This window comes from Bombina bombina, chromosome 1, assembly GCF_027579735.1.
Source record: "Bombina bombina isolate aBomBom1 chromosome 1, aBomBom1.pri, whole genome shotgun sequence".
In the NCBI taxonomy this organism is placed as follows: domain Eukaryota; kingdom Metazoa; phylum Chordata; class Amphibia; order Anura; family Bombinatoridae; genus Bombina; species Bombina bombina.
Genome location: NC_069499.1, coordinates 1,027,036,470 through 1,027,063,084, shown reverse-complemented (window position 1 = coordinate 1,027,063,084; position 26,615 = coordinate 1,027,036,470). Strand labels below are relative to the sequence as shown.

The 26,615-nt window shown below is 38.5% G+C and overlaps 1 protein-coding gene across 1 annotated transcript; it reads left to right on the top strand.

Annotated features, from left to right (window-relative positions):
• The first annotated feature begins 4 nt into the window (after positions 1-4).
• LOC128640809 (BPI fold-containing family B member 6-like) lies at positions 5-24,053 on the top strand. Its single transcript, XM_053693233.1, has 4 exons — positions 5-106; positions 179-242; positions 12,118-12,203; positions 23,663-24,053. Exons 1-4 carry the CDS (start codon positions 65-67, stop codon positions 23,699-23,701), a joined length of 231 nt encoding a protein of 76 aa, XP_053549208.1. The 5' UTR covers positions 5-64; the 3' UTR covers positions 23,702-24,053.
• Positions 24,054-26,615: the final 2,562 nt, after the last annotated feature.

Sequence of the window (26,615 nt, the reverse complement as noted above, 5' to 3'; positions counted from 1 at the left end):
TACAAAAAATGTAAACAATAACAAGAAATATAAATTCATTTACGACCATTTTGTTATTTCTAGAATGTTTCTGACCCTCTTTTCAACCTCAGTTGGCGCTTTTGAAGTAAGTGCTTAGAGTCTTATGATCTGCAATGTTTTCATTTAAATCCATGTACTAATTTACAATTTAATTTAGGTGCAAGACCTGGAGGATTTTTTTACATCTGTTATTGAACAGGTATACACACCCACAATTAATGGTGAGTAATCAATACATTATATTTGATTTAAGTATTTCATTAATGAAGTTTCAAAGCTGCATACAGAACCAGTTACAAGTAGTGTGGTAAACTGCTTTTTAGCTTGCGCATTAACTGTGGTCAAAGTAAAAAATGGTTTTGGCTGAGCTAGCAAGATTGTACATACAGACATATATAGAAATATATATTTAAAAATACAAAGATAATTTTTATCTTTGTTAAGAGCATTGGAATTTCAAGTATTTCCATTAAAACACATTAAAATGAATACAATTATATTGCATGTTTCAAGGTATTTGACTAAGAAGGGCTCAAAATGTGTGTGTGTGTGTATATTTCTATGTATGTGTGTATATATGTGTGTGCATATATATATATATATATATATATATATACAGTATGTGTTTGTTTATCTATGTATATTTATGTGTATATATGTATGTATGTACGTGAGCACATACATATTTATAAATATATGAATATATATATATATATTAACCCTTTTAAAACATTAACGCCTAGATTTAGAGTTTGGCGTTAGCCGTCAAAACCAGCGTTAGGGGCTCCTAACGCTGGTTTTTGCCGCCCGCTGGTATTTAGAGTCAGTCAGGAAAGGGTCTAACGCTCACTTTGCAGCCGCGACTTTTCCATACCGCAGATCCCCCTGCACCATTTGCGTATCCTATCTTTTCAATGGGATCTTTCTAACGCCGGTATTTAGAGTCTTGGCTGAAGTGAGCGTTAGAAATCTAACGACATACTCCAGCCGCAGAAAAAAGTCAGGAGTTAAGAGCTTTTTGGGCTAACGCCGGTTCATAAAGCTCTTAACTACTGTGCTCTAAAGTACACTAACACCCATAAATTACCTATGCACCCCTAAACCGAGGCCCCCCCACATCGCCGCCACTCTATTAAATTTTTTAACCCCTAATCTGCCGACCGCACATCGCCGCAACCTACATTATCCCTATGTAGCCCTAATCTGCTGCCCCTAACACCGCTGACCCCTATATTATATTTATTAACCCCTAATCTGCCGCCCCCAACGTCGCCTCCACATACCTACAATTATTAACCCCTAATCTGCCGACCGGACCTCACCGCTACTCTAATAAATGTATTAACCCCTAATCCGCCTCACTCCCGCCTCAATAACCCTATAATAAATAGTATTAACCCCTAATCTGCCCTCCCTAACATCACCGACACCTAACTTCAAGTATTAACCCCTAATCTGCCGACCGGACCTCACCGCTACTCTAATAAATGTATTAACCCCTAAAGCTAAGTCTAACCCTAACCCTAACACCCCCCTAAATTAAATATAATTTTATTCTAACGAAATAAATTAACTCTTATTAAATAAATTATTCCTATTTAAAGCTAAATACTTACCTGTAAAATAAATCCTAATATAGCTACAATATAAATTATAATTATATTGTAGCTATTTTAGGATTTATATTTATTTTACAGACAACTTTGTATTTATTTTAACCAGGTACAATAGCTATTAAATAGTTAATAATAATGATCGGAACAGCCAATAGAATGCAAGCTCAATCTGATTGGCTGATTGGATCAGCCAATCGGATTGAACTTGAATCTGATTGGCTGATTCCATCAGCCAATCAGAATTTTCCTACCTTAATTCCGATTGGCTGATAGAATCCTATCAGCCAATCGGAATTCGAGGGACGCCATCTTGGATGACGTCCCTTAAAGGAACCTTCATTCGTCGTCTAGTCGTCGGAAGAAGAGGATGGATCCACGCCGGAGGTCTTGAAGATGGAGCCGCTCGTCATCGGATGGAAGAACATAGAAGATGCTGCTTGGATGAAGATGTTTGCCGGTCCAGATCTCCTCTTCTGCCCGGATAGGATGAAGACTTCTGCACGAAGATGGACTTCTTCAGCCGCCGCTTGGATCAAGACTTCAGCTGGAGGATGGACGTCTTCAGCCCCCCGCTTGGGCTTGGATCAAGACATCGGAGCCTGGACCGATCGGTGATACCTGGCATGGTGAAGACAAGGTAGGAAGATCTTCAGGGGCTTAGTGTTAGGTTTATTTAAGGGGGGTTTGGGTTAGATTAGGGGTATGTGGGTGGTGGGTTGTAATGTTGGGGGGGTATTGTATGTTTTTTTTTCAAGGCAAAAGAGCTGAATTCTTTGGGGCATGCCCCGCAAAAGGCCCTTTTAAGGGCTGGTAAGGTAAAAGAGCTTTTCTATTTTAATTTTAGAATAGGGTAGGGCATTTTTTTATTTTGGGGGGCTTTGTTATTTTATTAGGGGGCTTAGAGTAGGTGTAATTAGCTTAAAATTGTTGTAATATTTTTCTAATGTTTGTAAATATTCTTTTATTTTTTGTAACTTAGTTCTTTTTTATTTTTTTGTACTTTAGTTAGTTTATTTAAATGTATTTATTTGTAGGTATTATATTTAATTAATTTATTGATAGTGTAGTGTTAGGTTTAATTGTAATTTAGGTTAGGATTTATTTTACAGGTAATTTTGTAATTATTTTAACTAGGTAGCTATTAAATAGTTATTAACTATTTAATAGCTATTGTACCTGGTTAAAATAAATACAAAGTTGCCTGTAAAATAAATATAAAACTAAAATAGCTACAATATAATTATAATTTATATATTGTAGCTATATTAGGATTTATTTTACAGGTAAGTATTTAGCTTTAAATAGGAATAATGTATTTAATAAGAATTAATTTATTTAGTTAGAATAAGATTATTTTTATTTTAGGGGGGTGTTAGGGTTAGGGTTAGACTTAGCTTTAGGGGTTAATACATTTATTAGAGTAGCGGTGAGGTCCGGTCGGCAGATTAGGGGTTAATACTTGAAGTTAGGTGTCGTTGATGTTAGGGAGGGCAGATTAGGGGTTAATACTATTTATTATAGGGTTATTGAGGCGGGAGTGAGGCGGATTAGGGGTTAATAACTTTATTATAGTAGCGGCGAGGTCCGGTCGGCAGATTAGGGGTTAATAATTGTAGGTAGGTAGCGGCGACGTTGAGGGGGGCAGATTAGGGGTTCATAAATATAATATAGGGGTCGGCGGTGTTAGGGGCAGCAGATTAGGGGTACATAGGGATAACGTAGTAGGCGGCGGTGTACGGAGCGGCAGATTAGGGGTTAATAATAATAATATGCAGGAGTCAGCGATAGCGGGGGCGGCAGATTAGGGGTTAATAAGTGAAAGGTTAGGGGTGTTTAGACTCGGGGTACATGTTAGGGTGTTAGGTGCAGACTTAGGAAGTGTTTCCCATAGGAAACAATGGGGCTGCGTTAGGAGCTGAACGCTGCTTTTTTTCAGGTGTTAGGTTTTTTTCAGCTCAAACTGCCCCATTATTTCCTATGGGGGAATGGTGCACGAGCACGTTTTTGAAGCTGGCCGCATCCGTAAGCACCGCTGGTATTTAGAGTTGCAGTGGCGGTAAATTATGCTCTACGCTCCCTTTTTGGAGCCTAACGCAGCCATTCTGTGAACTCTAAATACCAGCGGTATTTAAAAGGTGCGGGGGAAAAAAAGGCAGCGTTAGCTACGCGGGTCATTACCGACAAAACTCTAAATCTAGCCGTTTAATAATAATAATAATAATAATAATATGATATCAAAAAGTATATATATGTGTGTGTAGAGCTTTATTTTAATGTGTTTTGAGGAAATTTTTTAACCCTTATAATTTACTTCAATGCTGAAGTTGTTCCAAATATTCTGGTGCAGTTCCAGCTTTTGTTCAAACACAAACTATACCTTTCAACTTTTAATACCAGTGAAAATTATGGTTGCAATATCAATCAAAGTCAGCAGCGCTAAGCCTTCTCTGGTTAACATGCTTTTCCATGGACTATTAATATCAAAGTTGCGTGTAATGGTAGCACTGTGAAGCGATATTGGTTATTGCATCTGTGCTATCACTAGAGTACCACTTGTAATCTAGCCACAATGTTTTAAATTACTAATGCCAATAGAAAAATAAACTAGTTTTTGTACTATGGGGATTCACCAGTCCTCCCAGTAGATAAATACTAATATGTTTTGTAAACTAGTTCTGTCCACCAATACTATCCCTTACTATATTTCAAGGTAAGGGGAAATTGTTCAAAGGGGTCCTTGAACCAATCACTTTAATGTTACAGCTACAAAATCTCCCTAAGTTTTTACTCTAACACAATAAGTTATATCAACATACCCAAAAATAGTCATACTACCAGCTACAGTATTAGCTAATATTACACTCATAGGTCTAGAGTATGGGGTAGATTTACAAAATGTCAACTGGACATGATTCGCTAAAGTGAATCATGTTTGCTTGACATCTCTAAATGCTTTCAGCATTTATCATTACACAAGCATTTCTAGTGAAATGCTTGTGCAATACCGCCCCCTGCTCACTAGCGGCCAATATGCCACTAGCAGGGGCTGTCAATCATCCCAATCATAACGGATAAAGATGATTTCAATCCACCACCTAAAAGGTGGCAGAAAGATGTTATGGCCACTGCTTCTTAAATTTTGTTTCAGGTGAGTCTGAAATTATGAGGCTCCGAAGCTGCATCCACTGCTTCATAAATGGAGTCCTACAAGTGGCAAGATAATAATAGTGCTGGACGTGATAAACAGTATCGCTTATTAATGCTAACATTAGCGCACAACTTAAAAGGACAGTCTACCCACAAAATGTTATTGTTTAAAAAATAGATAATACCTTTATTACAAATTCCCCAGTTTCTCATAACTGACATGGTTATATTACTTTTTACCTTTTGTGGTTACCTTATATCTAAGCTTCTGCAGACTGCCCTCTTATCTCAGTGCTTTTTAAAAACTTGCATATCAACCAATTCATGCTGCTTCATAAATAACTCCACGAGATTGAACACAATGTTATCTGTATGGCACACATTAACTAACACTATCTGGCTGTGAAAAGCTTATAAAATGAAGATAAGAGGCAGACTGTAGAGGTTTAGAAACAGTCAGAGGTTAAATTGTTATAACGTATATTAATATAACAATGTTGGTTGTGCAACGCTGGTGAATGGGTAGTAAAGGTGTTATCTATTTTCTTTAAACAATAAAAAAAATGAACTAGACTGTCCCTTAAAAGTCCATGGTAAATCAGATTTCATAGAGAAGATTTAATGTGGCCAACATGGCTTTAGCGCACCCATTACTTTTAATGGACACTGCAATGTTGCTAAATATTACTTATAGTAAAGGTTGAAAGTAATGGGTTGCGCATGTCACAACCCACTAGGGGTCTAGTAGTGTATTGGAACTCGGGTGCAGTGGAACAGAGTAAGTAAAGCCAGGCGAGGTATCCAATACAGGGCAGAGCAGAAGTTGTGGTCAGAAGGTTCTCTAGGTCAGGGCAGGTGGCAGTAAGGCAGGTCAATAAACAATCCGAGTCATAACCCAAGCTAGACAGGACAATGGGGAACAGGATCTGAGATAACAGGGCAAGATGAATGCCAGGAATCAAGACAGTGCAAAAATAACCAAGCAATTGTTGGGGTGTGCACTGGGGTAATATAGGGTATGCAGGTCAGGTGACTGACATTTTCCTGTATTCGGACTTGCATGGAGACCATAAGTCACACCCTGCGAATCAGCATCATCTTGGACACATCACAGTCCCAGCTCCACCCCTCATCACGTCCCCCACCTTGTGCAGTGTTTGGCAGGCCATTTTGCATAGCGACCACCATTTTGGATGTGTGTGTGTGTGCATCCATGTCTATATATGTGTATACATCTGTATACATGTCTTTATAGGTGTAAATATTAGAAATGTACACAGGCAAAAAATTCGTTTTGAATTTTTCAAATGTTTGGTTCAGCAGAATTTTGTCCATGCAGGTATTCAATTTGGATGATTGTTAGATTTAGATTCATTACTGTTATATTTTATATATAGGGCTGAGCATATTGCAGGGTCATGGGATGTGTACCCAGTCCAGTCTGAGATTGCAGTCTCCTTCCCTTCCATGTTTTGTATATGTCTAGGGTGATTACATAAGCCTGTGCACCCTTCACTTGTTCCCAGTTTGTTGGATTGAGAGCTTTCTTTGTGTGGCTGTTTTAGGGACCAAGGTTTTGAAAGGGACCTTGACGAGGTATCTGGGCTTGTTCCATTTGGCCAGATGCGATAACTAACCCTTCCATTTTTGCTTTTAATCTTAGCTGAGAGCTTGTAAGTGAGTGCTGGACTTTCTCTGTGTGTTGTATTAATTTGTTTTTTTTTTCTATGGGCCTTGCACCCAGGCCTGTCTGGGGTTAACTGCCTGTGAGTCTGGGGACAGAACAGCTTCCTGTGAGTACCAGTGAACACCCAGAGCTGAGCATATTGCAGGGTCATGGGATGTGTACCCAGTCCAGTCTGAGAGTGCAGTCCCCTTTCATGTATTGTATATGTCTAGGGTGATTACTTAAGCCTGTGCACCCTTCACTTGTTCCCAGTTTTTTGGATTGAGAGCTTGCATTGTGTGGCTATTTTAGTGACCCAGGTTTTGGAAGGGACCTTGATGAGGTACCTGGACTTGTCCAATTTGGCCAGATGCGGTAACTAACCCTTCCATTTTTGCTTTTAATCTTAGCTGAGAGCTTGTAAGTGAGTGCTGGACTTTCTCTGTGTGTTGTATTAATTTGTTTTGTAATTTCCCCTATGGGTCTTGCACCTAGGCCTGTTTGGGGTTAACTGCCTGTTACTCTAGGGACAGGGTAATGGAATGTGTACCAAGTCCAGTCTGAGAGTGCAGTCCCCTTCAATGTTTTGGATAAATATATATATATATATATATATATATATATATATATATATATATATATATATATATATATATAATTCATTAAAATTATGGGGGAGATAAAAAACTGAAATTAAAATCCTCCATGTCTCAAAATGTAATCAATGTAAATATTTGCATAGGACATTAGCACATCTAGGCAAGAGCCCCCGCTTGCTTTTTCCCAGAAATACTTCATATACAATGTTCCAATGCACAAGAGAATTCTGGGTAAGATATGCAAATTAGATATGCAAATTCTCCGTTTTTTAATGAATTTTGGTTTAAAAAAGCAAGCGGGTCTCTTGCCTAGATGTGCTAATTTCCTATGCAAATATTTACATTGAGAGATATATATATATGTTTTCATTTATAATCCATTGAAATAAGTGCACTCCAATGAACAGGTGAAATAAAAAAGTGTTTATATGGAAAAAAAATTATATTTATGTGTGTGTGTTTGTGTGTATGTATATGTGTTAATTTTACTCAAAGTCTCTCCTTTGTGTTGTGCCTGTAGTCTGTGTAATATGTTATGAATTTATTCTGCTGATAGCTCATCTTTATCTATGTGATGTTCAAACCTTGTCAATACTTGTTATAATTCTTAATTTTTTATTTCACTAATAGTATAACCCTAGCTTCCCCCAAATTCTATTGTCTGTTATTTTTACTTATATCACCCTGAATCAAACCTTTTGGTCTTTTGACTATATTTGATCATGTCATTACCTACTTTATTGCAATCAGCTGAATGCTGTGGCCTATAAATTTAACACTGCTAAGGGGAAACAATGCAGGGGCAGGGTTAGCAATGTAGGTTATATAGCAATAGTGTAACATCATCTGTTCCCATCTCTTAAGTGAACATTTATAAGTGAGACATTAACAATTGGGCAAAAGAATTGCACAAGAATTGAACAAGGAGTGGACAAGGGATAAGGCAAGTCCTATTGTAACACTGTGTTTTATTCACTGTTTGCTTAGTTTGTAATAATGCTCACTATATTCACATTCCTATTTGCTACCTTTTTGTCTCTATAACACACTAATTTATTCTATTACTCCTTCCCCCTCACCACCTGCACTGTTCATTAGCCTATCTCTCTTAACCTCACCTTACTTTTGTATTCATGAACTTCACACATTCCTAAAGACGCTCTCTCCCCCTTGCACTTCAGCCCGAAAACAGTCTCATTACTGCAAAACTGCAAATCTGCATCTCACCTCACGTCACACTCCCTCTTGCTCATACTAGCTGCTGGCGACATCTCCCCTAATCCTGGTCCCCCACAACTTCCTAACCTTGCACATCCATGCGTTCCTTTCAATAGGCTCCAAAAACAAAATTCTGGTAACATTAATCTCAATCCTCTTGCATCTAAAACCACCACCCCCTTCGCTTGTGCACTCTGGAACTATCGCTCTGTTTGCAACAAGCTCACTTCTATCCATGATCTCTTTATCTCCCACTCTCTTAACCTTCTGGCTCTTACAGAAACCTGGCTCTCTGCTTCAGACACAGCATCCACTGCTGCACTGTCACATGGGGGTCTCCATTTCAGCCACACTCCTAAGTCTGGCAATAGACAAGGAGATGGTATTGGTATTTTACTTTCCTCTCATTGCACCTTTCAACAAATACAGCCCTTCTCTTCCCTCACATTTTCTTCATTTGAAGCACACATGATTTGTTTATTTTCTCCCCTTTCTATACATGTTGCAGTCATATACCGCCCCCTGGCTCCCCAACTCAATTTTTAGATCACTTTGCTGCCTGGCTTCCTTATTTCCTTTCCTCAGACACCCCTGCCCTCATTCTTGTTGACTTCAACATCCCTTTTGACAATCCCACTGCCTCCTCTGCAAAACAACTTCTGCAACTAACTTCCTCTTTCGGCCTGTCACAAAGATGGTCACTCCCTTGATCTGATTTTCACCTATCGATGCACTATCTCAAATTTCACAAACTCCCCTTTTCCTCTTTCTGACCATCATCTCCTAACTTGCAACATCACTTCCCTCCCTACAACCTCCCCTTCTTCTACCCCTTACAACAAACTTCACAGAAGCACTAAGTCATTAGATTAGCAACAGTTCGCTATCTCTCTCGAACCTCTCCTCTCTTCCATCACCTCCTTTTCCTGCCCTGACCAATCTATCTGCCACTATAACTCCACCCTTACATTGCTCATTGACACCATGGCCCCTCCTACCATAGCTCAGAAACCACACTCTCATCCTTGGCATACTCCTCTGACACGGTACCTACACAGATGTTCCCGTACTGCTGAGTGACACTGGAGGAAATCTCTGTGTTCAGCTGACTTTCTTCACTACAAGTTCATCCTGAACTCCTACTATTCTGTCTTTTAACTTTATAAGCAACAATACTCTGATCTCATCTCTACTCTTTCCTCTAACCCAAAACATCTGTTTTCAATGTTCAATACTCTTCTCCGCCCACCCCCACCTCCTAATACAACATCTCTCTCAGCTCAAGATTTTGCCAGCCACTTCAATAACAAAATTGACTCTATCAGAAATGAAATCACCTCTCAACTTACTACCAATCTCCCACCCCTCAAAATCTCACAATCATTCAAAACCCAAATACCCTTAAATTTAGCTCTTTTGCCCCTGTTACTGAGGAATAAGTTTCTGCCCGCATACTGTCCTCCCACCTCACTACCTGTCCCCTCGAACCTATCCCCTCACAGCTACTCCCCTCCCTCTCTTCTACCCTCACCCCATACTCACACACATTTTCAACCTCTCCCTCAGCATTGGTATATTTCCCTCATCTCTAAAACATGCACTGGTCACACCTATCCTCAAAAAACCTTCCCTCAATCCAACTTCCCATCTAACTACCGTCCTATTTCCCTACTCCCTCTTGCCTCAAAGCCCCTTGAAAAGCTAGTATATGCACGTCTATCCCATTTCCTTACACTATACTTTACACTATACTCTCTTCTTTACTCACTGCAATCTGGATGTCATCCCTATCACTCCCCAGAGACAGCAATTGTCAAGGTTACCAATGACCTACTTACAGCAAATTCCAAAGGCCACTTATCTCTGCTTATCCTCCTTCATCTGTGTGCAGCCTTTGACACTGTTGACCACCCTCTTTTGCTCCAAACCCTCCAATCCTTTGGTATCTGTAACACAGCTCTCTTGTAGTTCTCTTCCTATCTATCTAACCATACCTTTAGTGTAGCCTTCTCCGGAGCATCCTCCACCCCGTTACAACTTTACCCCAGGCTCTGTCCTCAGTCCACTTCTCTTCTCAATCTATACATCATCATTAGGTTCCTTAATAAAGTCCCATGGGTTTCAATATAATTTGTATGCCGATGAGACCCAAATCTACCTCTCTGCACCAGATCTACCTCCTTCCTTACTAACCCGTATCACTAACTGTCTTTCTCATATCTCATCTTGGATGTCTTCTCACTACCTTAAGCTAAATCTCTCCAAAACTGAACTCCTTATTTTTCCCCTTTCTTCCAAAATCTCCACCCCCCCAATTTGCTATAACTGTTGATAAATCCATCATTACCCCTACCCTGCATGCCCGATGACTTGTGATCACACTTGACTCAGACCTTTCCTTCACTCCTCACATTTAGTCCTTGGCTAAAGTCTGTCGCTTCCATCTTAAAAACATCTCTAAAATTAGACATTTCCTTACAGAAGACACATCTAAGATTTTAATCCACTCTCTCATCCTTCCCCATCTCGACTACTGCAACTCCGTCCTCTCTGGTCTACCTAGCTACCACCTAGCTTCTTTACAATCCATAATGAATGCCTCTGCCAGGCTCATCTTCCTTACACGTCACTCTTCATCTGCTGCACCTCTCTGCCAATTCATTCACTGGCTTCCTCTTGCCTCCAGGATTAAACACAAAATCCCAACGCTGACGTATATAGCCCTCAACTGCACTGCTCCCCACTACATTTCAGACCTTGTCTCCAGATACTCTCCCTCCTGTCCCCTTCTTTCTGCTCACAATCTCCTACTCTCCTACTCTCTTGTTACTTCCTCACATTCCGGTTTACAGGACTTCTCCAGACTGGCCCCCATCCTGTGGAACTCCATGCCTCACTCCACAAGACTCTCCCCTAGTTTTAACAGCTTCAAGCACTCCCTAAAGACTCTACTATTCAGGGATGCATACAACCTACACTAACCTTTCCTAACTCCATTGCTTTCCCCTTGAACCCCTTAGAATGAGCCCAGCTGTTTGTAGATTGCCTTCATAAGAGCCGACTACAAAAGTGCAACTCTCTGCAGGGCCCTCTACCCATTGGATCCCTATAAATGTTATCCTGTATACCAACTATGTTTATAGTGCTGCAGAATCTGTTGGCGCTCTTCAAATACCTGTTAATATATATATATATATGTATATATATATATATATATATATATATATATATATATATATATAAAACGGTTAAGAAAATGATTTATTCTCCAGTTAATCAACACATTGTAATTTAGTCGGTGTTCTAGTGTAACCGCCTAATTTTAAATTGAATTTCAAAATGACCTGTAGAAAAATTTTCACTAAAAATATCTCATCGCAGAAAGAAAAAAAAGTTTTGCTTCTAGGCCGCGGTTATGATATCCCGAAGTTATCACTATTTTTTTACCTTAAGCGCAATTAGCGATCATAAGCAATAAAAAATAAGTGCACCACTTGCAATCTGGGCCATACAAGTATGTTAGCCTTCATGTATCTGCACACATTCTGTACTAAAATTTGAAAGCAAATTCTGGCACTTGTTCTAGCCAATGTGCATAGCTAACTAAACCATTGCTTATTAGAATGTTTTAAGTCAATTTTTTCCTGTATGTTTTATTTAGTCTTAAATATTTTTAAAGTGTAACCCCTTGGGAAAAAAATGATTGAATAACCCTAATTTGCTAAGTCATAAAAAGCATATCCTAACCCACATCTAAGTAGAATCTCACATTTGCTCACATAATGTTACAGTGTATCTTAATATTTCTATGCTTGTATTTATTGTTTTCTTTTTTGTTTGTTTTTTAAAGATAATTTACAGACAGTTTTTCCTCTACCAAACATTATAAAGATGATGAAAATAGACTTTAGTGAAGGACACATTGAAGCAGTTAAGGTAATCTTCTATAAACATTAAAATGTAAAATAGACATAATGATTATTAATTAGTAATTATTTTCAAGGTAATTGTATGCATATTTAAATATACACATATGTAAGATAAACTGTGTTCTAAGGTATTGAGATGGAAATTTCAATTAGAAGAAATGTTATATTCACTGAAAATTAATATGAACCTAAAGATAATATTATTTTTATTTATTTATTTTTATTATTTTTTTAAGTTTTCAAATAAGCTTTATTGTAGTTTTTACAGGTTTACAATATTCATAACAGAATCTAGATTCATAACAAGCTCTACAGTAAATACAGGAGCAACATAATGTGATTCGGTCCTGACTATACAATAAGAAGCCTATCTCTTTATTTATACAGTTCGAAACCAATGTCTTAGAGTTCTTGGCCTCAAATATAAAATAGAAAGATAAAGGGAAGAGAGAGCATCAGTCCTGGAAAACCTTCTAATTTTATATTTATGGTGTATATAGTGCATGTGGTGAAACCTACACCATTACCATTGCCACATGCTCAGCTGGTAAGTGCCTAGAGTAATATGTGCAACAAATGAGATCCGTAAGAGCAAGAAAAGATATAGAGAAGAGGATAAGGAAAAGAAGGGAGAGAGAGAGAGAGAGAGAGAGAGAAAAAAAAAAAAAAAAGGGGGAGGAGGGGGGGAGGGCAGAGGTTCCCGAGGGGGCGCCATCTATATAGTACCCTTCCATATTGCCAGGATCATCTCATGTATGTCAAGTTTATTTATCTTGAGGAAGTGGTATCTTTCTAGGGAAATTAGCTCCGAGACCTCCCTATTCCACTCATCTATTGTGGGGGTTATTTGGGATTTCCATCTTTTGGGTATGAGTTTCTTAGCCCCCGTAATCATTATTAGCATAAGTGTCAGTTTGGCCGGTTCCTTAATTTTGGGAAGAGAACAGAATAGTATGCTTTCAGGGGCGTTTGGTATGTGAGTGTGCAGCTTATTCGAAATAGTGCTAAAGATGGTTTCCCAGTAGCATCCTAGCTTGGGACACGACCACCATATATGCGACAGAGAGCCCTCGCCTCCACAACCCCTCCAGCAGGAGCTACTCAAGGAGGGGAAGATTCTGTGGAGCCTGACTGGTGTGAGATACCAGCGGCTCAGGAGTTTAAAATTTGTCTCTTGTATGTTAGCGGAGATTGATGAACGCTTTGTATGCTCAAAGGCCTTAGCCCAGGCGTCTGCATCCTGTTCGTGGGATAATTCTTTGTTCCAAGCTAATGTGTAGGAGGGAAGCGGTGCCTCCTTGTTGTTGGCTGCAATTATATATAATATGGAAATGAGATGTCTGGGTGGACTCTGGAGAATGCATAGACCCTCAAAAATTGTAGGGTCTCTCCCTAGGTCTTTCCTAGATTTGTGATGTGATATGTAGTGAAGTAATCTGTTATAGTTGAGCCATGAGGTGAAGATTTCTGTGTGTGTCTCCGCTATTTGAGCATGAGTTTTGAGTTGATTATTCTCCCTAAGATAATACATTGATCCTATTCTGATACTGTATGGTTGTTTGATTTGATAACCCTGTTTCCAGTATGGAAGTTCAGGGTTCTCAATAATTGGCATGAGAGGAGAGTTTCTGGATGAGATGTGAGTGCTTGTTGCTAATGTTTTATCCCATTCTGATAGTGTTTCTGTAGTTATTAGGAATTTAGAGATACTTTTGGTCTATGTGTCATTGGGATCCAGACTAAAGTGCCCACATTGTTTAGTTTAAATATCTGTCTATCAAGATGGATCCATGCCTTGTCCGTATTATTATGTGACCACTCCACCACTCTTTGTAGGAGTATCGCTCTCCTATATGTCATTAGATTGGGCAGCCCTAACCCCCCTCGTTCCCTGGGCAGATACATTGTCTTCTTTGGGATTCTTGGTTTGATGTTTGCCCAAATGTATCGTTCTATAATGGATTGTAGTTGTTTTAAGTATCCTCCCTGTAGTGGAATTGGTAAAGCTTGTAGAAAATAAAGAATTCTAGGGAGGATATTCATCTTAAAGACTCCTATCCTCCCTAACCAAGAGATAGGCTTATTCTTCCAGCCCGATAAATCTCTAACAATTTCATCTTTTAAGGGTATGTAGTTGTGTTTAAATAAATCTTCTATACATGGTGTAAGATGTATCCCTAGATATTTAAGTTTATGTTTTGCTATAGGGATCGCGTATTTTTCTTGGAGGGTAACTATATGTTGCGGGGGGGTATTTATATTCATGAGTTCGGATTTGTTTAGATTGAGGAGGAAATTAGAAACCATTCTGTAGGATTCTAGTTCTTTTAAGAGTTCTGGGATGGATGTTTCTGCCTTGGTCAAAGTAAAAAGCACGTTGTCCGCATATAATGCTTGTTTAGTCTCTAAGTCTCCCACCCTTATGCCTGTGATTTTGTCATTAAGCCTAATTTTTTGAGCTAAAACCTCAATTGAAATAGCAAAGAGCAAGGGCGACAGGGGACATCCCTGCCTCGTTCCATTGCTAATGTAAAAAGTGTCAGAGAGTGTCCCATTCACCCGAACCCTCGCATTCGGGGCCGAGTAAAGGGCCATGGACATATTTAAGAAGATTGATGGAATGTCCATCTCTTCCATCGCCTTCCGCAGGAAGGGCCAGCCCACCCTGTCGAAGGCCTTCTCTGCGTCTGTTGCAAATAATACTATAGGGGTATTGGAAACCTTCGCGTAGTTAATAAGTTGGATTACTTTAGTGATATTGTCTCTCGCCTCTCTTCCCGGGATAAATCCTACTTGGTCCCTATCGATCAAATTCGGGAGAATTTTGTTTAATCTATTAGCTAATATTTTGGCCAAGATTTTCATATCTACGTTAATCAGAGATATGGGTCTGAAGTTACCGGGAGAAGTGGCCTGTTTGCTTGGCTTGGCCAAAACCGTTATATGAGCCTCTAATAACATTCTAGATAATGTGGGTTCGTCTCTGAGTTTGTTAAACATTTGTAACATGTGACCCGCTAGTACCCCACCGCATTCTTTATAATATGTAGAAGTAAGACCGTCCGGTCCAGGGCTTTTCCCAGAAGGGATATCTTTTATGGCCTGCTGTAGCTCTTCTAAGGAAATTTCTGACCCCAGAGAGTCAGCAGTCTGTTTATCTACTTTTGGTAGTTGTAGATTCTGGAAATATTGATTTAGGTCCTCTTCTAAAGAGGGTTTATCTTGGGAGGTGTTACCTCCCAAGTTGTAGAGCTTGTTGTAATATGCCCGGAATGTTTCAGCTATCATAACACTATCTTTAGCTATTTTTCCTTCTGCGGATCCTAATGAGTGTATGTATGTATTCAGTTGCTTCCTTTTCAAGTTTCTCGCTAAGATTTTCCCTGGCTTATTACCTCCTTCATAGTAATACTGTTTGAGGAACATAGCCTTTCGTTGGTAAATCTCATTCAAATGTTGTTTGAGCTGAAGTCTAGTGTCTAGGAGTTCTTTAAGAATTTGTTCATTATTTGGGTTTTGTTTATGGGTTACTTCTAGTGTTGTAATTGTTTGTAAAAGCTTAGAGTGTTTTTCCCTGGCTACGCGATTAAGTTTAGACTTTTGTTTGATTAGTAAGCCTCTTATCACCGTTTTGTGTGCTTCCCATTCTAACTGTCTAGAGGAAGATGAGTGTGAATTTAGGGTGAAATATTCTGAAATTTCTTTTTGTATTGATTCAAGAAATATCGGGTCTTTCAACAGCGAATCGTCTAACCTCCAGATTTTGGGAGAAATTGGAATGTCAGGCCAAAGTATTCTGCACGTGACCGGGGCATGATCAGACCAGGTGATAGGGCCAATATTGCAATCACCCGTGATGGAAAGACCCAGAGGGTCCGTGTATATATGATCGATTCTCGTATAACTATTATGTGGGTTTGAGTAGAAGGTATAATCCTTTTCTAGGGGATGCATAGTTCTCCATATGTCATGGAGTGTGAGGCTCTGCAAAATATGTTTGATTATTTTGATTTTCTTGGTAGCAACCTTGGAAGATCCTTTTGAGGAGTCCATGTGAGGCTCAAAGGAAAGATTAAAGTCTCCTGCTAAGAAGACAACACCCTGGGAGTGATCTAGAATGAGATTGGCAACTTTTCTAAAGAAACCAATTTGCGTCTGATTAGGGGCGTATATGTTAATCAAAGTTATTAGATGGCCATATAGGGAGCCTTTGATCAATATGTGTCTGCCTGCAGGATCTTTTTCTACCTGAAGTATTTGTATTGGTAAAGATCTATGAAATAAGATTCCCACCCCCGCTTTTTTATTTGGCCCAGATGCAAAGTGTGCGACTGGGTATTGTTTATTGTACCATTTAGGTTCTTTACCCTTTTGGAAGTGAGTTTCCTGTAACATTAGGATGTGACTATTAAGCTTATTAAGGTCCCGGAAAGCGATAGATCGTTTCCCTGGGTTGTTTAAACCTTTAGCATTAATAGTAGATATTTGTAAGGAGTGGTCCTGAAATTTGCTGACTTTAGGAATCATTTTGGGTCTGACGCTCAAGCCGGGGGAGGAGGAGAGGGAAAAAAAAAAAAAAAAAAAGGAATAGGTCAGAAAATGAGGAGAGGTTAGAAAGAGGTTTAGAAAAGATATACAAGCTTAAAGAAAAGAGAGTACCAAGGTTATATACAACTTAAGCTTTAGATTAAGTGACTAATTTGGATGTGTCTCTGTAAAAACCTTGGTGATAGGAAGAGAGAATGTGGCAACCTTGCTATAGGCAAAGTCAATATAGGGGTAGTACTCCCAAGCACAGTAAATAATAACCATAAAGAGATCACTCTCCAAGAAAGGAGACGTCAATTAACTCTTGGCCGACAGTGGAGGGGGACAAGGGAACAGAATACTATAACAATAACAGGCCGAACAAAGTATGACAAAGAGAATCGATCACACCTTGAAACTGTAACCTTTAACATTCTAAACGGGTACTTGCAATATCACCATATACCTCTAACAATAGGGCACGACTGATAAAAATTTAGCCAATATGGTCGTTAGGGATAAAGAGGGGAGAGTGAGTGGAGAGGGGTGAGGAAGAAATAAGGGGGGAGTCATGAGAAAAGGACGAGGATGAGGGGAAGGTGAAGGGAGATAGTAGATGAGGGGTGAGGGAGACGAAATAATGAGGAAGGAGGAGAGTGGGAAAGAGGAAGTAGAAGAGAGAAGTGGAGAAGGTAGGGTTACTAGAGTGATATAAAGTTCACATGCCATATAGTTCTGAAATCTATTAACACATATCATTTTTAGAAATTGCAAGAATACATTTTTGAACATTAGAAAAACCAAACAACAAATTTAACAAGTGTCCTAGTACCTGAAACCTTAAGGATTTTGACCTGGTGTCAACTGTATCTGGGCGCACCTCCAGTCGGTGAGCTTAGCAATTATATTTTAGGCCAAGCGGTCGTATGTATTCAGAGAAGGGAAGAGAGGGATGGGAAAGGACCAGAGGGGAGGGGGAGATGTGGGGAAGGGAAAGGGTGAAGAGAGAGGGGTGAAGTCTAGTGGGAGTAGGATAAGTGGAGAGGGGAAAGGGGGTTAATGGAAAAAGAGGGGAGAGAGAGGTGAAGGAAAGGATTATAAGGGGGACCGTGGGAGAGAGGAGGATGGTAACAGTATTATGGTAAAGGGTGAGTGAGATTGAAGGGGGAAAGAGGGGGAGGGGGCAAGGGGGAATGGGGATAGGTATGAGGGAGGGAAAGCATTAAAAATTCACAAAACATATAATATAATGATCTAATATCATAAGTATTTCGTTATCATTTAAAATACCCTTATTTAGTAATTGCAAAGCATTTACCAAATATATCAGCTAGTCTTGTGCCTGTGACCTTAAATATTTTGACCTAGTGCTCATTGTAACATATCACATCTCCGTTCAGAGTGCATATCTAGTATGTTAGAATCGTAAAGTAGTGTGTAAGTAGAAGGGGGAGGAAGAGTATGGGAAAGGGAGGGGGAGAGGGTAGAGGTGAGTGGTGGGATATGAGTGAAGGATAAAGGAGGTGGTAAATGGGTAAAGGGTAATTAGGAGGTAGGAGGGGAGTAGGGGAAGAGTGTGTAGGGGGCAAGAGGGAAGGTAGGGGGGAAGGGGGGGTTTCAGAAAGGTGTAGGTATCACCTAGCAGACAATACTCCTATCTGTTATCATAATTAATTCTAAACATTAGTTGGTATAACATTATAGGGAAGTTGGGAGTTGCAAAGTTCTAGAGGGCTGATACATCCAGACAACCCTTTCTTCTTGGTGTAATCGAAAGAACTCAGCATATCCCACTGGATACAAATGATGATAGGAATGGAGTTCAGTGGTGTGTGTCCGCTGTTAATAAATTGGACTTAGAGAAAAGTGGATCACCATTATATGTAGTGACAATACAGAGGATAATTCTGTTAAATTACAGTCTCCTAAAATGAAGAAACATGAATACAAGTAATACTAAACAGACAGTAATTTTAACTACTCATCTGAAGATGGTTCAGCCGTAGATGTAGAGGGTCCCGCTGTGTCATCCCTCCTTAGGTGGGGGGGTATGTGCTCCTTGTTATCCAAAATATTCAGGTCCCTATAGAACAGTTTTGGGTCGGTTCCTGGTCTGTAAATGAGTGATTTATTATTGTGAATCACAATAATGGATACTGGGAACCCCCAGCGATAAGGGATCTTGTGTCTCCGAAGATGTGCAGTTATGTGCGATAGTTCCCGTCTTTTCTGGAGGGTGACTGGGGATAAGTCAGAAAAAATTTGAATTTCCTCACCTGCATGCGATATTGGTTGTTTGGATCTGGCGTTTTTGAGGATGTCCTCCTTATCCTTGAAACTTAGAAATTTGACTATAATGTCTCTAGGAGGGGCCTTTAAGGGTGGTTTAGGCCTCAGAGCCCTGTGGGCCCTTTCTATTGGTATCTCCTGAGCAGAGGGATCCCCTTTTATTATCCTGAAAAGAGCTTGTAAATAGCCTTCAATTGCAGGGGGGTGTACTGATTCAGAAATCCCCCTAAACCTAAGGTTGTTGCGCCTACATCTATTGTCCAAATCTTCCATTTTGTCTGTCAGATAGAAGATTTGTTCTGACTGGCTCCTCAAATCCTCATCTTGTTGCTTAGCTTTTTCTTTAATGGTGCCTTGATGCTCTTCCAACTTCAGTACCCTATTGTCTAGAGCACCCAGGTCCTTCCTTAGGTCTCCAAATAAAGATCTCATTTCCAGCAAAACACCCTGAATATCTTCTTTAGAAGATAATTGCTGTATGTCATTTTTTGTAAGATATGGTGTCTGTGGGGCTTCTGTCTGTAGCACCTGAGCTGTTGTAGTGGTTTGTTTGTTGGCCATATTCTCGCCTGGGGTTTCAGTTTTGGAGTCAACAGGTTTTAAAAATTGGCTTAAAGGGTTAGGGGGCCCTGAGTGTCCTGCTTTGTTTTGTTTTTTGCAAGGCATCCCCCAAGGATCAGGCTTGTATGGTGGATGTCGCTGTATTAGATCTGTGTCTCTTGACTGTTTATTTTCTTCTTGTTATGTCTTTTTGTCCCCTTTTAAACCCCTTTTTTTCTTTTTTAATGTGTACTTGATCTCAGAGTCCTTGTTAGAAGGGGTGGTATAATGTGGTGTGGAGCGTTCAAATTGTGTCCGCGGATCCCCACGTGGTTATTAGGCCTCAATAACTAGTATCCTCCTTGATCAGGCACCTAGAGTTTAGGCTCTGTGAGATCAGTGTGCTTAAGGGCAGTGTGTACCGGTCTGAGCAGTTAAGTTTTGTATAGTGCCTCCGGTAAGGCCCTCGTGCTTAGGTATTGACCCGTGACCCCCTCCGGTATTAACCACTCTTACAATCTCACCTCGCTGATGCGTGATCGCGGTGGATCGCGGTGGGTCCTATGTTTCCTGGGTTGTTGTCGGCCCACGATCGGGTCCCCTCTGGCGACTCTGTCTATCGCTCGGTTCGAGCGTGGATGAAGGCGGTATGGGTTACAGGAGTCTGAGGCCTTTATCTTTGAGCAGCGTGTTCTCCCTCGCCGCGTCCTCAGGATACCTGAAGCCCTGACTCGACCGTATTACTCCAGACTTTAAGCTTGTGTCGGTTGTCCCCCTTATCCTCTGTCCATAATAGCTGCAAGTTTTAGGGAGAGTTGTGATGCAAAAAAAGTAGTTTTTACTGGCTTGGGAGATGGGAGCCCTTTCAGTGTGCGACCATCTCCCTGCGTGGTCAGGCTCCGCCCCCCAAGATAATATTATTTTAATATATAATTAAAATAATTAATTATGCTACTAGTGTTCCCTGTTTTAGTATATAATAATGTAATAATCTGAAAAGTATCTATTTATTAATTTCTGGTGTTTCAATAAATAATTACAGAATACTTATATTATCATAAAACATAGAGTTGCAAATATGTGTTTTGTATTTTTTGAGAAAAACATATTTTGATATTCAAATCTCTAATTGTAATTCATGTACAATGAAAGTGTAACACTACTTTCTATAATCTGTAGCTAAACAGAATTTGTAATGAAAATTGTCTATCATCTATATGAATAAGCAGCAATAAAACATGTAAAAATATTTTAATATGACAAATGATTAAGGGCAGATAACAAGTAGAGTGCTATTTATCGCTTTCACTACAGCACAAATTAAGAAGTACATTTTTTGCGTGCGTTGGGCTGTGCTGGCATTACGAGTTGAAAGTAAAAAGTTATTGGTCTCGCACTAACCTGTTGCGCACATAAAGCCAATCTTAAAAGAATCTCTACACAACATAAGGCCAGATTACAAGCGGAGTGTTATATTCCGCTCAAGATTTTTGCGCTTCGGGTTGCACTTGTATTACAAGTTGAAAGTAAATTGTTTTTGCTTGCACACTAACTTGATGCACGTAAAAAGCCAAACTTACAATATTGCGCACGTAATAACGTATTCCCCCATAGAAGTCAATGGAGCAAAAAAATGGAAAAAATCCTAACACACAACTCACAAGCAAACCTGTTCACATTATGGGGCATATTTATCAAGCTCCGAATGAAGCTTGATGCCCCGTGTTTCTGGTGAGCCTGCAGGCTCACCAGAAACAGCAGTTATGAAGCAGCGGTTACAAAGACCGCTGCTCCATAACCTGTCCGCCTGCTCTGAGCAGGCGGACAGATATCGCCGGAAATCAATCCGATCGAGTACAATTGGGTTGATTGATACCCCCTGCTGGCGGCCTATTGGCCGTGAGTCTGCAGGGGGCGGCGTTGCACCAGCAGCTCTTGTGAGCTGCTGGTGCAATGCTGAATACGGCGGAGCGTATTGATCGCCGTATTCAGCGAGGTCTGTCGGACCTGATCCGCACTGTCGGATCAGGTCCGACAGACCTTGATAAATAGAGGCCATTGTCATATGCGCTAACCCAATGAGAAAATATGAATATTTCACATTCCAATGTTCGGCACATAGCAGAATATGTTCTATAGAGCTGCAACAACTAATCGGCATAATCGATAATAATCGATTCTGAAAATAGTTGTCAACGAATCTCATAATCGATTAGTTGGTTTGCAATTATTTTTCTGTGCACAGCACCAGCTGCTTCACTCCACTGAGCTCCTGCACATGGTATTGTGTTTTATGGTTATGCCCTTAGCCTAATGGACATCTACAGACATTTTACTTTTTACCTTTTTAGGATACTAAGTTTATTTTTAAGTTTACATCTACTCCTGTCAATGTGCAACCAAGAAATAAAATAGGAGTCATAATTTGGATTGTTTATATAAAATCAGGTGATTTGGGACTATGCCTTGCATGATATAGTGCTGAGCTTGTTATTTACACCTAGTCCTAGATTGATGGCATTTGTTAAATAAATTGATGTCACTATTACCTGTTTGCACAATTTTTAGCGGATCGCTTGCTATTGTTGATATTTGTACTGTATACATAAATGTGTAAGACTGTGTCCTTTTACTGATATATTAGTCTTTAGCCCTTTTGCCTTTTTTATTTTTCTTCCTATTTTTAATTAAATTGGAATATGTACCAAATTCAACCTCTGTACGTATATATCTGTTATTTTAAAAGTGGACCAGATATTTTTCCCCCTAACCTTATAGATGGTTATTTACCACTGCATATAGATATTCAAGATATTGTTATGTTAAAATGAAGTCCAGGCTTACTTTGTTGAGAGGCCCCTTGCATTGGTGGAGAACTAACAAAGATAAATAGCCCACCTTGGTGAAATTTGCAAAACCCTATTTATGCATCTCAGGTACCACAACACCATCTGAGCGCCTCTTCTCTGCTGCAGGCAAAAAGAGAGCCAGCCTCAGCCAGGAGCATGTGGACATGTTGACATTTTTGCATTTCAATGCAAAGTTTCTGAAAGAGTGAATAACAGAATGTTATAAACAGTGGTAGTCTCCCTCTTTCTAATTCTACCTCTTTTCAAACAGTTTGTGGTTTTGTTTTGCTTAATTATAAAAATGTGTTCTGCTGCTTAAAAAATGGACAAACAGTTGTTTTAATGCAAAGTTTTAGTCGGAAGTTTATATTTATAACACTCAGTATGTAGATTTTATTTTAAATATAGGAAAACAATTTTTTTTTATCCGATTAGTAGATTAATTGAAAAAATAATCGGCCGATTAATCGTTTATTAAAATAATCGTTAGTTGCAGCCCTAATGTTCTATTTATTAATAAATACATATATAGAAATATTTATTTACAACTTACTTAGAACATATTATGCTATGTGCAGAACATTCAAATGTGAAATATTTACTTAAATACACAGTATAACAATTTATTAATTATGAATATTGCATAAATATGCTTTACATGTTTTCATCTACTTGTACATATTTACATAGACAGCATTTTTTTTAAACATCGTTTTTATTAGATGGTGTTATTATGAGTGTAACTTTACTTTGTAATGTATTTTTGATGTGTTTTGTGAGACTTTTTTGTTTTTCCAAACAGTTAACCACAGCTCTGAGGACGTGCTAACCCGACAAGCATTAACTTAAATTGTTCTCAAGCGATAATGTTTACTTTCAACTTGTAATACCACAGTGCAATTTAACCTGCACAAAAACGAACGCGAAAACCTGATATCGCTTGCGCACAAACTTATGAGCTCCACTAGTAATCTGGCCTTAAGTGATGTTACTATTATTTATATAATTCATTATATATATATATATATATATATATACACACACACTTGGACCACAAGTAACTTTTATTTGCCTATTGACACGTATTATTATTGTCAAGGTTTTTACTGTAGGATCACTATATATTTGAGTATTTTTTAAGATTTAGAAGGCAGTATTGATACTTAATATACACCTGTGTAGCGCTATTTTTTGGGGTTTTGTATCTTAGTTAAGGCAGAAACAACAGATTTTATTTAACATTTTGTTTGTTTCTTTACAGGACCTGCTCCTCATATCTGTCAGTGTTTGTAAAGCTTGAGAAGAGTAATGTGGTCACTTATCTTTAAGAAAATGGGCTGCAGATTCAGTCAAGAACCTGTCTTACATCCTGTCTTATCCTACCCGAAATTGTTTATCATAACCAAACAATAAATAAGTTATCATCCCCATTCATTTTGAATTTATAAATGGAAGTACATGAGTTGGTTAGAAATTGCAGACATACCATTCTTATTTTCATTTGATCATCTTTTTTTAAAATAGCCTTTGAATATACATACAAATATAATTATACACAGCATATTCCAGTTCTATTTCAGTTAGTAACAATAATAAAAACAAAAAAGTGATTTTTTTTTTTCTGAATAAATTCTATCTCCTATAGCAGCTTTGATATTTTGTGATTTTTTTTTTTTAAATAGTTTTTATTTCTAGCAATGAAAAGGTTAAAGAAATAATGGAACAGATGTAACCAATAAGAAAATGTCCAAAATAAATGTATGCATCACTAACATACACTACTATACCTAAATTACATAGAGAAAAAATATTAGACATGCCTATGTAAGTAAATGATTGAGAATGGTTATACTGATCTATTAAAGATCAAACAAATATATAAACATATGCAACCCACTTTACACCTACATTTGTTTGGTCTTTACTTGTTTAGGTTGCCTGTGAATTATTTTAACTAGAAATATTATTTAAATATTTGTTTCCACATTGCTCTAAATGCAATAAACGTATCTGGTAAGGTGAAATAGTTGCTAACAAAACTTACAGAATAAGCCCTCATAAAATATGAAAAAATAGGCTATTTTTCTCCCAGTTTTTAAACCATAATCCAATAAAGTTCCAGAGATAGTACCAGCCCTGTTATAGTTTGAGTCCTCTTGACTAGGCTAGCAATGGTTAAAATTATATATATATAAAAAAATATATATTTGCATAAAGTTGAATTAAAAAAATGGTGATTGGATAATAGCGTTAAAGGCATAAGAGACACAAAAGTGATTCCAAAATAAACTTAAAACATTACAGGACAACAAAAGCTACATAAACAAGAAAATGCAATATTTGTATTTCCTTTGGGACTTTTTGTGCAAGGCTACTTTTGCTGCTCATATTGGACTAGATTACGAGTGGAGCGTAAATGTTTGTGTCTGATCGCGAGGTTAATCGTGAGGTTGGGCTTACCACTCGTATTATGAGTTGAAAGTAAACATGATTGCTTGAGCACAATCGCAATTTACGTTACAATCATTAACCAAGACTTCAGAGCTCTGGTTAACTGTTTTGCAAAACTAAAAAGTTGCACAAATCACATAAAAAATACATTACAAAATATATTTGCACTCATAATAACACCATCTAATAAAAATTATTCAAAAAATATTGCTCATAAAAGTTTTAAGGACTCAAAGATATGAGGTCTCAGGTGTTAGAAGAACAAAAGCAGGCAAAGGGCTTTAACATAGAAATACATATATACATGTCTAAATAGGGATATGTATGTATATGTATATATATATATATATATACCTGTATATATATATATATATGTACACATGTATTTATGTATTTATATGTATATATTTATATATATATATATATATTTATATTTACAAACATATGTATTTGTAATAGCTGGTTATTTATAGTACTCCCACAAATGGGCACATTTTCCAGGAGTAATTTATGTCTTCAAAATTAAATATCTGCATTCAACTTTCACATATTTAATGCAGCTATAAGTCCATACAATGTAAAAATCTAGAAACCTTTTGCTTTAATCCCTATGTAAGAGTGATGTTATCTCAGATAAGAAAACCATTGATATAAAGACGCAGTCTTTGGATAAAAATTGCTTTGATGGAGGTTTTTCTATAGAAAACATATATAATACATCTGGCACAGTGCTTGCATTTTTTAGTTCAGTACAGAAAGTGTGACATATCCTGCAGCTTTACAGATGGTAAGTATAGCACTTAATTTCTCTGCAGCATTATAGATAGGAGAAGACACACGAGTGCCTTTATCTGGAATATACAGCATCTATTAAGCAAGCCATGTAGCAGAGCCGTTTCAAGCAGGTTGTGAGCCCAAATAGTATGGCTAGTGCTGGACATTTGGGACACTTTTTATATGTCCATTTTTCATAAATAATGCAGCTCATCTTGAGGCCCGCCAAACATGTATAGCTTCATGTGAGTTTGGCTAGTAGGCAGCAGGCCTCTTGAGGCATTTTTACTTGATTGCAGCCTAGTCACTGATCTGTGGTCTCTGCTCATTACAAAGGGGCACCTGTATGCTGCAGATTATTCCCCTACTGAAAGTTCCCCCACACACACATAGTTTTATTTTATTTGTATTCATTGAGAAAATCTTGTTTTCAGTTTTAAAATGAAGAACAATGCAAGAAATGTAATATCCATATGAAAAAAGTGGCTGCAACTTATCTTCTACAACACATATCATACTATAAATAATGAAACTGCTAAGTGAAAACAATGACAAGGTTTAAATATTAGCAAAAGTACTAAACTGCATTTTACAGAATGAAGCTTGTCTTTGCAAAATATCTATTGCTATAAGAAGATAGGGACACAAGGTTCTAGATATTGAAAATCACGAAAATGCGAGTATAAAATAGAAGATCATCCTACCTTGAGAAGTCTTCACCCAACCGGGCCGAAGTCCTCCACGAAGCCGGCAGAAGTGGTCCTCCAGACGGGCAGAAGTCTTCATCCACGCGGCATCTTCTATCTTCATCCATCCGGCTCGGAGCGGCTCCACCTTCAAGACATCCGACGCGGAGCATCCTCTTCTTTCGACGTCTTCTTGATAAATGAATGTTCCTTTAAATGACGTCATCCAAGATGGCGTCCCTTGAATTCCGATTGGCTGATAGAATTCTATCATCTAATCGGAATTAAGGTAAGAAAAATCCT